Source organism: Orcinus orca, chromosome 6 (assembly GCF_937001465.1).
Source record: "Orcinus orca chromosome 6, mOrcOrc1.1, whole genome shotgun sequence".
NCBI lineage: Eukaryota > Metazoa > Chordata > Mammalia > Artiodactyla > Delphinidae > Orcinus > Orcinus orca.
Genome location: NC_064564.1, coordinates 112,367,426 through 112,380,766, shown reverse-complemented (window position 1 = coordinate 112,380,766; position 13,341 = coordinate 112,367,426). Strand labels below are relative to the sequence as shown.

The 13,341-nt window shown below is 44.3% G+C and overlaps 1 protein-coding gene across 5 annotated transcripts in view; it reads right to left on the bottom strand.

Annotated features, from left to right (window-relative positions):
- Positions 1-13,090, bottom strand: part of GARNL3 (GTPase activating Rap/RanGAP domain like 3) — a 154,210-nt gene extending 141,120 nt beyond the window's left edge. The window contains exon 1 of one of the 5 annotated variants that reach the window (XR_007477733.1): positions 12,282-12,578. Coding sequence is in view for 3 of the 5 variants with exons in the window: in XM_033427170.2 (XP_033283061.1) it covers positions 12,282-12,373 (92 nt within the window). In the remaining 2 variants the exon portion in view is untranslated. Of the gene's footprint in view, positions 1-10,594; positions 10,735-12,281; positions 12,579-12,972 lie in introns of those variants that run through there. The other 4 variants (XM_049710718.1, XM_033427170.2, XM_012532807.3 and 1 more) reach the window with 4 other exon arrangements.
- Positions 13,091-13,341: the final 251 nt, after the last annotated feature.

Below are 13,341 nucleotides of genomic sequence, written 5' to 3'. Positions count from 1 at the left end.
GTTCAGATCTTCAGCTCTGGAAACCAGACAGCCAAATATAATTTCTCATATTAACCTTCTAAAGCAAAACTAATTTGACTATTGTCTTCCTCCAAGAAAGGAATCTGGTTTGTATTAACTCAAACTCTTAGTGAATAATAAAAGTTGTTTTTTTCCCTTCTCTTAGGAGAACAGACATAATATGAAAATTAATTTTCTCTGTTGGCCCTAAGAGCCCATTATGTCAGCCCGATACAAGACAGCTCCCAATAGCCTTTCTCAGGAAGACTGCTGTTTTTCCAAAAGAAAATTGACAGCTGCAGATCTATCTGTGATTAAATACTTAAGGGCCTGACACACAAAAAAAGAATAATGACATAATATAGAGGGACAAAGGCTGTGAAAACAGCTCACATTAAAATGCTTGTCTACAAGCATGGGGGAAAAAAAGCCTCCTGAAAAAAAAAGAAAAAGAAAAAAAAATCTAAGAATCTAAGAGTCAGGAGAAACATAAGGAAGAAGAAAAGAAGGCAACCAAATGCATAATGGATAACTGTTCTTTTCTGATTCTGTCTTGGCCTGGAAAGCCATCTTTAGGAACACGAAAGCGTTTGTCTTGGCATCAAATTTGTTCTCACAAGGCGTGGGTTATATGCATTACTAATAAGGAAGCCGCTATGTAGGAAGCAATATCTGGGAAAGTGGAAAATATGTTTTCCATTTGTAATTCAAAATCTTCTGTCTATGTAGGGCTCTTCCCTCCCTGTGGCTAAACATAGTAAGCATAATTTAACCACTCAACTAAGGTAGTCTTTTACAATGAGTACTAAAAAATGCAGAAATCCCATTCTGTGATTCTAGGGTGACATCTGGGTATCTGTAATTTGGAAAGCTTCCCAAATTTAATGGCACTGTTTTTGGGCAGGGGGGCAATCCAGTATCCATTCCCCTTCTCCTGGTAATAGTAATATGATTTTTCCTTTGGGGAATCCCTTCCTTGTGGTCTCTATGAAGTGATCTAACCCCTCAGTTCTGGGTTGGGCACACGACCCAGGCCCAGCCAATTAGCATGTTTTACCCCCTTCTGGCCAAAAGGACTGGTTCACAGATGAGCAGAGAACCCAAGAGATCCAACGAATGTCAAGCCTGGGACGTGCTCTAGAACCTTTGAGAAAGAGGTAATATCTTTCTGCTGGGATTATCCATTGATAGAAAGTAATCATGGACTCATTCATTTTCTTTGCCTCCAAGAGGAAAGACCTTGAGGACAAGGTCAACCCAGAAAATGAAGAAAGATTACTGATGACATTATTTGAGCACCTGGATCTAACCTCTCCTAAAGCTTGGTCTCCCCCAGCATTCTGCAGTTGCATGAACTGATGATTCTCCTCTGCTTGCCATTCATAGCCTTTTATAATCTTTAAAAAAATTTTAACAACTGGTAAGGCACTAATCAGAAAAGGTGCAATGTGTTACTCGTCCTGCTTGTAGCCGAAGGAGAACTGTTCAATGGTGATTACAACTGAGTAGCCAGGAGTAGGAATCACTTGACCACAATCCAAGCCTCCACTTTTCACCTGGTATCAGAGCCACAGGCATTGCCTACTGCAAGTGGCTATGAAAGCAGAATTATGAATGATGGCTGGTAAGTATAATGAGGCAAGATTTGACTTCACTATTAGGGAAAGATGATAGAGTTGCCCAATAACAAAAAGGCTTGCAGTAGTGGGTTCCCTGACCTTAGATGTAATAAGCAGAAGTTGGATGACCAGCTGCAAGTGTTGTTGTAGAAAAGATTCCTGTATTATCCTAGAGGAGTCGTTTTCAAAATATGTCCCTGAGCCAGCAGTACTGGCATTACTTGTGAGCTTGTTAGAAATACAATTCATAGACCCACCCTGACCTAGGAAATCAGAATCTGGGGGGTGGGGTGGGAGAGGGGCAGAAAACAGTCTTAAGAAGCCCTCCTGGTGATTCTCATATATGTCAGGTTTGAGAACCACTATATTAGACTTGAGAGCACTGGTTCTCAAACACAGTTTCCTAAGCCCCCAGCCCCAGAGATTCTGATTGAGTAAATTTAGGGTTGGGCTTGAAAATTTGCATTTCTAACAAGTTCCCAGGTAATGCTGACGCTGCTGATCTGGGGACCACACTTTAAGTACCACTGTCTGAGAGGTTGACCTAAGAGATGTCTAAAGTTCCATTCAATGTTGAGATTCTTTGATATTGAGGATTTACGCTGCAAATCCAGTCCTACTACGTAACCCTGTTAATGCTTTGATTCACATGGGGTCTGGCTCCACGAAGTGTTGCAGCCAAAATGACACCACTCAGCAAGAGAGGAGTACTTTAAAATAACTCAGGTTCATCACAAAGTCACAAAAGATAACAGATATATTTCTTAAAATATATCTTAGAGCAACAAAAACAATAGGGAAACCTATTAGCCACACTCAGACACAGTAGGTGTTTCTGCACCCCTACAGGTTTTTATTCAGGCAGTCCTAACCAGTGCCCTATGGACCTATTGTCCTTTGCCTCAATCCCTCTTTTCCTAAATCTACAGCTCAAAAAACTACAAGAAAGCAAGGCAGGACCTTGCTCTGAGGACAGGGGAGGAGGACAAACTGAATGGGCAAAGCTAGAATTTTAATGAGGCATGGGAAGGGAAAAGTTGAGAACCTTCACATAAACATTAATCATTTTTGTCCATAACAGTTATGATTTAGTAATGCTTTGTGCCAGACACTGTTTTTAGCACTTTGCACAAATCAGTTCACTTAAAGCTCACATCAATATTGTGAGAGCGGTGTGACTGTCATTTTACAAATGAGTTAACCAAGGCTCAGAGGGGTTAATCAACTTGTCCAAGGCCACACACACAGCAAGAGAAAAGTCAGAAACCTGAGCCCAGGTCTGTGTCGCTCCAAAGCCCTTGTTCTCGAACACAGCCTGATATGCCTTCCTACAAAATGAGGACAAACACATCTAGGTCAAGCGGCTTCACAGCATCAGCGTCTGGCCCTTCGGCCTCCAGGTTTCCCAGCTAGTCCTCCTCACTGCCACCTGCTCAGAGGCCTCTTGCCTGGACCCCTCCTTGCTCCTTTGTGTTCATTATGTGTTGTGTCTGCCTGCCAGTTGTCGGAGCTGATACAGCACTGGTCCCCAACCCCCAGGCCGCAGACCGGTTTTGGTCCTTGGCCTGTTAGGAAGCAGGCCACACAGCGGGAGGCGAGCAGCAGGCGAGTGAGCAAGGCTTCATCTGCTGCTCCCTGTCACTTGTGTTACCACCTGAACTATCTGCCCCAACCCTAGTCCGTGGAAAAATTGTCTTCTACGAAGCAGGTCCCTGGTGTCAAAAAGGTTGGGGACCACTGTGATACAGGATAGTCAGCAAAGACAGTTGCCATCCTGAAATAATGCCTTTTTTGCCTTGATGTCACCAAGATGATTGAGTAAATATGGTTAAACCAGATTCTGAAAGGCCCTAAACACAAGGCAGTGGCATTTAAACTTGACACAATAGGAAATGAGAAGTAGTGGAGGACTTTTGGAGTAAGGGAGGCTAATCTGGCAACACGCCCACAAATTAGGCCAAGGCTCTCTCCCCTGGCTGTCCATCACAATCACCTGCATCCCACACCCCATTACCACCCTGGACTTCCTGGAACAATAGGCCTGGAGGAGGGACCCACACACTTGTATGGTTAAGATGTTTCACAGGTGACTGTTCTTCGTTGGCCCTAAAAGTCCACGATGTCAGCCCAAAACAAGACAGCTTTTAATATTTCTCACTTAAAAGTGAGATGATTTGGATTAATGGATTAAAGAGGTAATTTTTTTTTAAAGCAACAGAAACATTAGGAGAAACTGTAGATGAACATTTATCTTTTTAAGTCAGGGAGGCCTTTTCTAACTAAGCATAAACAGGAGGAATAAATTAGTAGATTTGACTAAACTTAAAAAAAATGATAATAAAGTCTATCAAAAAAACACCATAAAGAAAGTTAAAAGGCAAATAATGAAGTGCAAAAAATATTTGCTACAGAAGGTGGAGTCAAGATGGCAGTGTGGGAAGACATGGAGTTAGTGTCTCCCCACAACTAGGGCGCCTGCCGGCCGCTGGTGGGAAACTATGACATCCAAGGAGATGGGAAGAACCCCAAAGTGAACTGGTAGGACACAGAGGGACAGAGGGGGGAGGAGAAGTGGAGGCCAGACAGGATCTGCACCCCTGAGGCTGGGGAGATCAGGAGAGGCAGGTGTGAGGGGCCCTCCCAGGCCGGAGGAGCAGGAGAGGAGAAGAGTGCATCTGCCCCGCCCACTTGAGCCCAAGGAGACTGCTGGGCTGCCTGGTGAGGTCCCCTGCCCTCTGAGACCAGGGGTGGGGGGCACGACTGGGCCCCTTCTGTTTCTTGAGCCTAAGACCCACCCCCCACAGTCCCCAGGGCCTTTTCCAGCCCCATGGGTCCTAAGCATAGGCCCTGCCCACCACCCAAACCTTGCAAAAAAATATGCCACACATGAAGGAGCAAGGTAAAAACCTACAAACTAAATAGATAAAGAGGATATAGGCAGTCTACCTGAAAAAGAATTCAGAGTAATGATAGTAAAGATGATCCAGAATCTCGGAAATAGAATGGAGGCACAGATTGAGAAAATACAAGAAATGTTTAAAAAGATCTGGAAGAACTAAAGAACAAACAAACAGAGATGAACAACACAATAACTGAAATGAAAAATACACTAGAAGGAATCAATAACAGAATAACTGAGGCAGAAGAACGAATAAGTGAGCTGGAAGACAAAATGGTGGGAATAACTGCCGAGGAGCAGAATAAAGAAAAAAGAATGAAAAGAATTGAAGACAAGCTCAGAGACCACTGGGACAACACTAAATGCACCAACATTCGAATTATAGGGGTCCCAGAAGAAGAAGAGAAAAAGGAAGGGACTGAGAAAATATTTGAAGAGATTATAGTCGAAAACTTCCCTAACATGGGAAAGAAAATAGTCACCCAAGTCCAGGAAGCACAGAGAGTCCCATACAGGGTAAACCCTAGGAAAAACACACCAAGACACATATTAATCAAACTAACAAAAATTAAATTCAAAGAAAACATATTAAAAGGAGCAAGGGAAAAACAAAAAATAACATACAAAGGAATCCCCATAAGGTTATCAGCTGATTTTTCAGCAGAAACTCTGCAGGCCAGAAGGGAGTGGCAGGATATACTTAAAGTGATGAAAGAGAAGAAACTACAACCAAGATTACTCTACCCAGCAAGGATCTCATTCAGATTCAATGGAGAAGTCAAAAGGTCTTCAGACAAGCAAAAGCTAAGAGAATTCAGCACCACAAAACCAGCTTTACAACAAATGCTAAAGGAACTTCTCTAGACGGGAAACACAAGAGAAGGAAAAGACCCATAAAAGCAAACCCAAAACAATTAAGAAAATGGTAATAGGAACATACATATCGATAATAACCTTGTAAATGGATTAAATGCCCCAACCAAAAGACACAGACTGGCTGAATGGATACAAAAACAAGACCCATATATATGCTATCTACAAGAGACCCACTTCAGACCTAGGGACACATACAGACTGAAAGTGAAGGGATAGAAAAAGATATTCCATGCAAATGGAAATCAAAAGAAAGCCAGAGTAGCAATACTTGTATCAGATAAATAGACTTAAAATAAAGACTGTTACAAGAGATAAGGAGGGACACTACATAATGATCAAGGGATTCATCCAAGAAGAAGAAATAACAATTAAATGCTTATGCACCCAACATAGAAGTACCTCAATACATAAGGCAAATGCTAATAACCATGAAAGGAGAAATCAACAGTAACACAATAATAGTAGGGGACTTTAACACCCCACTTACACCAATGGACAGATCATCCAAACAGAAAATAAATAAGGAAACACAAGCTTTAAATGACACAATAGACCAGATAGATCTAATTGATATTAATAGAACATTCCACCCGAAAGTGGCAGAATACATTTTCTTCTCAAGTGTGCATGGAGCATTCTCCAGGATAGATCACATCTTGGGTCACAAATCAAGCCTTGGAAAATTTAAGAAAGTTGAAGTCATATCAAGCATCTTTTCTGACCACAATGCTATGAGATTGGAAATCAGTTACAGGAAAAAAAAACTGTAAAAAACACAAACACATGGAGGCTAAACAGTGCACTACTAAATAACCAAGAGGTCACTGAAGAAATCAAAGAAGAAATTAAAAAATACATAGAAACAAATGACAATGAAAACACAACGACCCAAAACCTATGGGATGCAGCAAAAGCAGTTCTAAGAGGGTAGTGTGTAGCAATACAATCTCACCTCAAGAAACAAGAAAAATCTCAAATAAACAAACTAAACCTACACATAAAACAACTAGAAAAGAACAACAAAGAAAACCCAAAGTCAGTAGAAGGAAAGAAATCATAAAGATCAGAGCTAAATAAAGGAAATAGAAATGAAGAAAACAATAGCAAAGATCAATAAAACTAAAAGCTGGTTCTTTGAGAAGATAAACAAAATTGATAAACCCTTAGCCAGACTCATCAAGAAAAAAAGGTAGAGGACGCAAATCAATAAAAATAGAAATGAAAAAGGAGAAGTCACAACTGACACTGAAGAAATACAAAGGACTTTAAGAGACTACTACAAACAACTATATGCCAGTAAAATGGACAACCAGGAAGAAATGGACAAATTCTTGGAAAGGTACAATTTTCCAAGATTGAAACACCAAGAATTAGAAAATATAAACAGACCTATCACAAGTAATGAAATTGAAACTGTAATTAAAAGTCTTCCAGCAAACAAAAGTCCAGGACCAGATGGCTTCACAGGAGAATTCTATCAAACATTTAGAGAAGAGCTAACACCGATCCTTCTCAAAGTCTTCCAAAATACAGCAGAGGGAGGAACACTCCCGAACACATTCTACGAGGCCACCATCACTCTGATACCAAAACCAGACAAAGGTGTTACAGAAAAAGAGAACTACAGTACAATATCTCTGATGAACATAGATGCAAAAATCCTAAACAAAATACTAGCAAACAGAATCCAACAGCACATTAAAAGGATCATACACCATGATTTATCCCAGGGATGCAAGGATTCTTCAATATATGCAAATCAATCAATGTGATACACCACATTAACAAATTAAGGAATAAAAACTATATGATCATCTCAATAGATGCAGAAAAAGCTTTTGACAAAATTCAACACCCATTTATGGTAAAAACTCTCCAGAAAGTAGGCATAGAGGGACCCTACCTCAACATAATAAAGGCCATATATGACAAACCCACAACAAGCATCATACTCAATGGTGAAAAACTGAAAGCATTTCCACTAAGATCAGGAAAAAGACAAGGATGTTCACTCTTGCCACTCTTATTCAACATAGTTTTGGAAGTCCTAGCCACAGCAATCAGAGAAGAAAAAGAAATAAAAGGAATACAAATTGGAAAAGAAGAAGTAAAGCTGTCACTGTTTACTGATGATATGACACTATACATAGAAAATCCTAAAGATGCCATCAGAAAACTACTAGAACTAATCAATGAATTTGGTAGGGTTGGAGGATAAAAAATTAATGCACAGAAACCTCTGGCATTCCTATAAACCAACAACAAAAAATCAGAAAGAAAAACTAAGGAAATACTCCTACTTACCATTGCAACAAAAAGAATAAAATACCGAGGAATAAACCTGCCTAAGAAGGTGAAAGACTTGTACTCAGAAAACTATATGACGCTGATGAAAGAAATCAAAGATGACATAAACAGATGGAGAAATATACCATGTTCTTGGATTGGAAGAATCAATACTGTGAAAATGACTATACTACCCAAAGCAATCTACAGATTCAATGCAATCCCTATCAAACTATCTATGGCATTCTTCACAGAAGTAGAACAAAAAATTTTACAATTTATACGGAAACACAAAAGACCCCGAATAGCCAAATCAATCTTGAAAAAGAAAAACAGAGTTGGAGGAATCAGGCTCCCTGACTTCAAACTATACCACAAAGCTACAATAATCAAGACAGTATGGTACTGTTACAAAAACAGAAATATAGATCAATGGTACAAGGTAGAATGCCCAGAGAAAAACCCACGCACATATGGGTACCTAATTTACGATAAAGGAGGCAAAGACATACAATGGAGAAAAGACAGCCTCTTCAGTAGGTGGTGCCAGGAAAACTGGACAGCTACATGTAAAAGAATGAAATTAGAACACTCCCTAACACCATACACAAAAATAAACTCCAAATGGATTAAAGACTTAAATATAAACCAGGCACTATAAAACTCTTAGAGGAAAACATAGGAAAACCACTCTTCGACATAAACCACAGCAAGATCTTTTTTGACCCACCTCCTAGAGTAACGGAAATAAAAATAAACAAATGGGACTTAATTAAATTTAAAAGCTTTTGCACAGCAAAGGAAACCATAAACAAGACAAAAAGACAACCCTCAAAATGGGAGAAAATATTTGCCAATGAAACAACAGACAAAGGATTAATCTCCAAATATACAAACAGCTCATGGAGCTCAATATCAGAAAAACAAACAATCCAGTTAAAAAATGGGTAGAAGAAAAAAAAAATGGGTGGAAGACCTATATAGACATTTCACCAAGGAAGACATACAGATGGCCAAGAGGCACATGAAAAGATGCTCAACATCACTAATTATTAGAGAAATGCAAATCAAAACTACAGTGAGGTATCACCTCAGGCCAGTCAGAATGGCTATTATCAAAGAATCTAGAAACAATAAACGCTGGAAAGGGTGTGGTGAAAAGGGAACCCTCCTGCACTGTTGGTGGGAATGTAAATTGATACAACCACTATGGAAAACAGTATGGAGGTTCCTTAAAAAACTACAAACAGAACTACCATATGACTCAGCAGTTCCACTATTGGGCATATTCCCTGAGAAAACCATAATTCAAAAAGAGTCATGTACCACAATGTTCATTGCAGCACTATTTACAATAGCCAGGACATGGAAGCAACCTAAGTGTCCATCGACAGATGAATGGATAAAGAAGATGTGGCACATATATACAATGGAATATTACTCAGCCATAAAAAGAAATGAAATTGAGTTATTTGTAGTGAGGTGGATGGACCTAGAGTCTGTCATACACGGTGAAGTAAGTTAGAAAGAGAAAAACAAATACCGTATGCTAACACATATATATGGAATCTAAAAAAATTAAAAATAAAAATGGTACTGAGAACCTAGTTGCAGGGCAGGAATAGAGAGGTAGACATAGAGAATGGACTTGATTACATGGGTTGGGAGGGTGAAGCTGGGGTGAAGTGAGAGTAGCATCGACATATATACACTACGGAACGTAAAATAGTTGGCTGGTGGGAAGCAGCAGCATAGCACAGGGAGATCGGCTGGGTGCTTTGCGATGACCTAGAGGGGTGGGATAGGGAGGATGGGAGGGAGGCTCAACAGGGAGGGGATATGGGGACATGTGTATTCATATGGCTGATTCGCTTTGTTGTGCAATAGAAACTAACACAGTATTGTGAAGCAATTATACTCCAATAAAGATCTATTAAAAACAAATTAAAGTAGCTGGAAAAAAAAAGTTGCTACATATTTGACAAAAAAATTAATTTCCTTAATAAATAAAAAGTGCTATTCAATAAGGAAAAGATAAATATTCCAAAGGAAAACTGGACAAAGTACATTACATATATTCATTTCAAGAAGAAATACAAATTATGAATAAATGTGAGAAAAAAGTTTCACCTCACTACAAAACATGGAAATTCAAATTAAAACAAGGTATCACTTTGGCAAATGTTTATAAATGATAATGCCTAGCAGTGAGGATGAGAAAAAACAGGCACGTTTATATGCTCTTGGGAGAACTATCAACTGGCACAACTTTCTGGTGGGCAATTTGGCCTTATGCTTCAAAAACCTTTAAAGTGTTCATTTTCTGGGATCCAATAATCTCTATCACTTCTATGAATTTATCTTAAGGAGATGACTACCTCTTACAGACTCATACACAGACTAATGTACATGGATTCAATGTGTCTTTAGTACGAGTAAGAAACTGGTAATAAACTGCATGTACAATAATAAAGGATGGGTTAAATACATTGTCTTCCAACAAACTAATTATTTTTATAATCACAGAAATGGTAATCATTATTTCTATGGTTTATATAATAATATCATGGAGTGTTAAACAGAGGGAAACACCTTTGGAGGCTAAGAAGTCATTTAGTCTTTCAGGTGTAACATCATGAAGACAAAGGAGGAGGTGGTAAAAAGTGAGAGTTCAGAGGAAGAGAGAAATTTTCTAAACCAGTGCTGCGTAATATTGGAAACATTAGTCATATGTGGCTATTTAAATTTAAAGTTAAATAAAATTTAAAATTCATTTCCTTAGTTGCATGAGCCATATTTCAAGAGCTCAATACCCACAGGCGGCTAGTGGTTACAGTATCAGACAGGATGGACTATAGAATGCCTCCGTTATCACAGAAAGTTCTATTGGACAGTGCTGCTCTACACATTCTACCTCAGGCCTGGATCCAGCTTTTGACTCATCTCTTCAGCCTCATCTCTTGGTGCACTTTCCATCCTTCATGCTCCAGCAACAAGAGTGTAAGCATCAGAAGGGCGGAGACCATATTTGCCTGGTGCTCCCAGTCTAGTGGGGAAGAGGTGTTATCCGGGTAATTATACACAGTGGTGTGTGGACTAGCAGTCAATGTGTAGATTGTTGATACAGCACAGAGCTCAGGCCGGGGTTCAGGGAAGACTTCCCAGAGGAGGGGTCGGTGTTACCCAAAAAGTAAAGACAAGACTATTCTAAGTAGAGAAAAGAGCATGGTATGAGTAAAGGCACAGATGAGAGATAGCACAGCATAAGGGAATAATTACCAGCTGGTCAGGCATTTATTTATTCAAGAGATAGTAAATACCTGTGATGGGCCAGGCCTGAGCCAGCCTCCGAGGACAGAGCAGTGAACAGCTATGGTCCCTGTCCTCAGGATGCTTATACTTTCATCAGGTACTTCTGAAGCACCAAGGGTGAGGTGAGGTGACAAGGGCCTGGCATCTCATAGTAAGGGTCCTGTTTTTTATCCTAGCAATTGAACCCTCTTTTCTGCCACAGGGAGGGCCAGAGTCCCACTTCCTATCTTTCTCCCCTTCCTCTGCCCCAGTCCCCATCGCGGCCCTGGGAGATGGAGAGCTCCTGGGAAGGGGGAGGGGAGGTAAGGCATGGGAGGGGCACAGTGGACAGTGCAGTAAGACTCTTCCAGCGGCCAATGAGAATGTGGATTTGAGACGTGGAAGAATAAAGATGGGAAGTGTAGTTGGGGGGCTGCTGGAGTGTTCTAGAAGGGACCAGGGACTGAAAAATGGGAGGGCCCACTTCAGCGGCGTTGGAGCGGGAGAAGACACTCCAAGTTAAGGAAATGCCCTCTGAGGGAAGGAATCTCGCCGAGCAGAGGGAGCGCCACCGAGCGCGGCGGGGGAGGGCGTGTCTTCCGGGCAAGGTTCCAGGGAGAAGAAGGACCCGGACACATCAGGCGAGTTCCCCAAGCCAAGGAAGCGGGCGGGAGGGGCACGGTCACCCCTGGCAGAGGAACGGCATCGGCGGGTCAGAGGGGCAGGAGGGGCCGGGCATGTCGGGGGCCACCGGCCAGGATGGGCGGGGCCATGAGGCAGCAGGTGTGCGTTACCTGGGGAGCCAGGCTAGGAAGGCTGGAGCTGGCCTGGGTCCTGGGGCAGCTCAGAGGGACTCCCCGGTGAGGGAGACCTACCTCCCTTGGACTTTAGGGGGGCTATTTCCCGACCTTGTCCTTGAGCATTTACAAGAGGCAGGCAGGGCAAATTCTCCACAGCCCGAAATCCGCCTAGAGCCACGGCTTTGCTCGGGGCCTGACAAGGGACCGACGCTTTGGGGGCGTCTCAACGACGCTTTGGACCCGTCCAGTCGGGTCTGGATTCCCGACTCCCGTCAGGTGCTTCTCTGGGGCAACCCCCTCCCGCACCTGCCGCTCGGACAGCCCAGCCCCCTTCGACTCCCGGCCGGTGTGCTCAGGCTCCTCGCCAGATCTCTTCAGACCACCACCCCAGCCGAGACCCCTCCCCCCGCCGCGACCTCGCGGCCCTCGGTCCCCTCAGACGGCCACCCCCCACGTGGCCGGCTCCTCACTTCCGCCCCTCCCGGCCGCACCCCTCCCGGGCCGCTGTACCTGGGGCTCTCGAAGCTGCACCCCCTGCGCCGCAGCGCCGCCCTCTTCTGCCGCAGGAGCGCAGCGGCCGCCCCGCCGGGCTCTGGCTCCATCGCCCCGGGCGGGGGCCGCGGGCTCGGGCGCACTCGGGTGGGCTCGGGCCTCGGCGGGGCTCGGCGGGCCGCTCGGCTCGCGCGCCGCAGCCCACACCCCGCCCCGCGCTCCTCTGCCCGGCCTAGGCCCCGCCCTGGCTCCGCCCCGAACTTCGGTCCGGCCGCTCCGTGCCCCTCGGCGGGATCTAGGCCCCGCCCTGCACACGCCCTAAGGCTCAGTCCCGCCCACTCTGTGCTCCTCAGCCAGGTCCAGACCCCGCCCAACCCCGCCCCGAACTGCGGCCCAGCCCACTCCGCGCCTCTCAGCCAGGTCCAGACCCCACCCCAGCTCCGCCCCGCACTCCAGCCACGCCCCTCCCGCACAGACCTCGCGGGGTTCCCTGTGTGGGCTGTCAGCACCTCTGCTAGGCCCACAAGCCTAAAATGCCACCCGTCCTCAGCTCCGGACAGTCCACGGCCCTTCCCCTCACGCTCCGTGGCCCTCAGCACCGACCCAGGCCCCACCCACGTACCCTCCCACTACTGAGCGCTCGCGCGCGGCCTCCGCCCTCACCCCAAGGGTCGGCTCCTCAGAGAGTCGCCCCTCCACATCTCAGTACCTCTCGGCCCTTTCTAACGTAGCACCGTCCCCTCTTAGGGCCGCCTTTCCCCGTGCCCCAACCATAGACAAGGACCTGCTTTTTCTCTCCAAAGCGCCCCCTCTCCCCGCCTCGACAGTGCCGGCCAAGCTCAAGCTCCCAGCCCTGCTCAACCCAGCCCGGACAGTCCCCGCCCACAGCACCGCCTCCGCATGTGGCCCCGCCCACTCACCTCACCTCCGCGGGTGCCCTGGCCCTGGCCTGCTGGCTACATTCTCGGGTGTGATGTCGGCCCTCGAGGCTAAATAGGAATTCTAGCGTAGAGTCTGCGTTAGCTCGCCGATCTCTCCATCCATCAAAAGGAGGTACTGCTTTCTCCAAGTGCTGTTT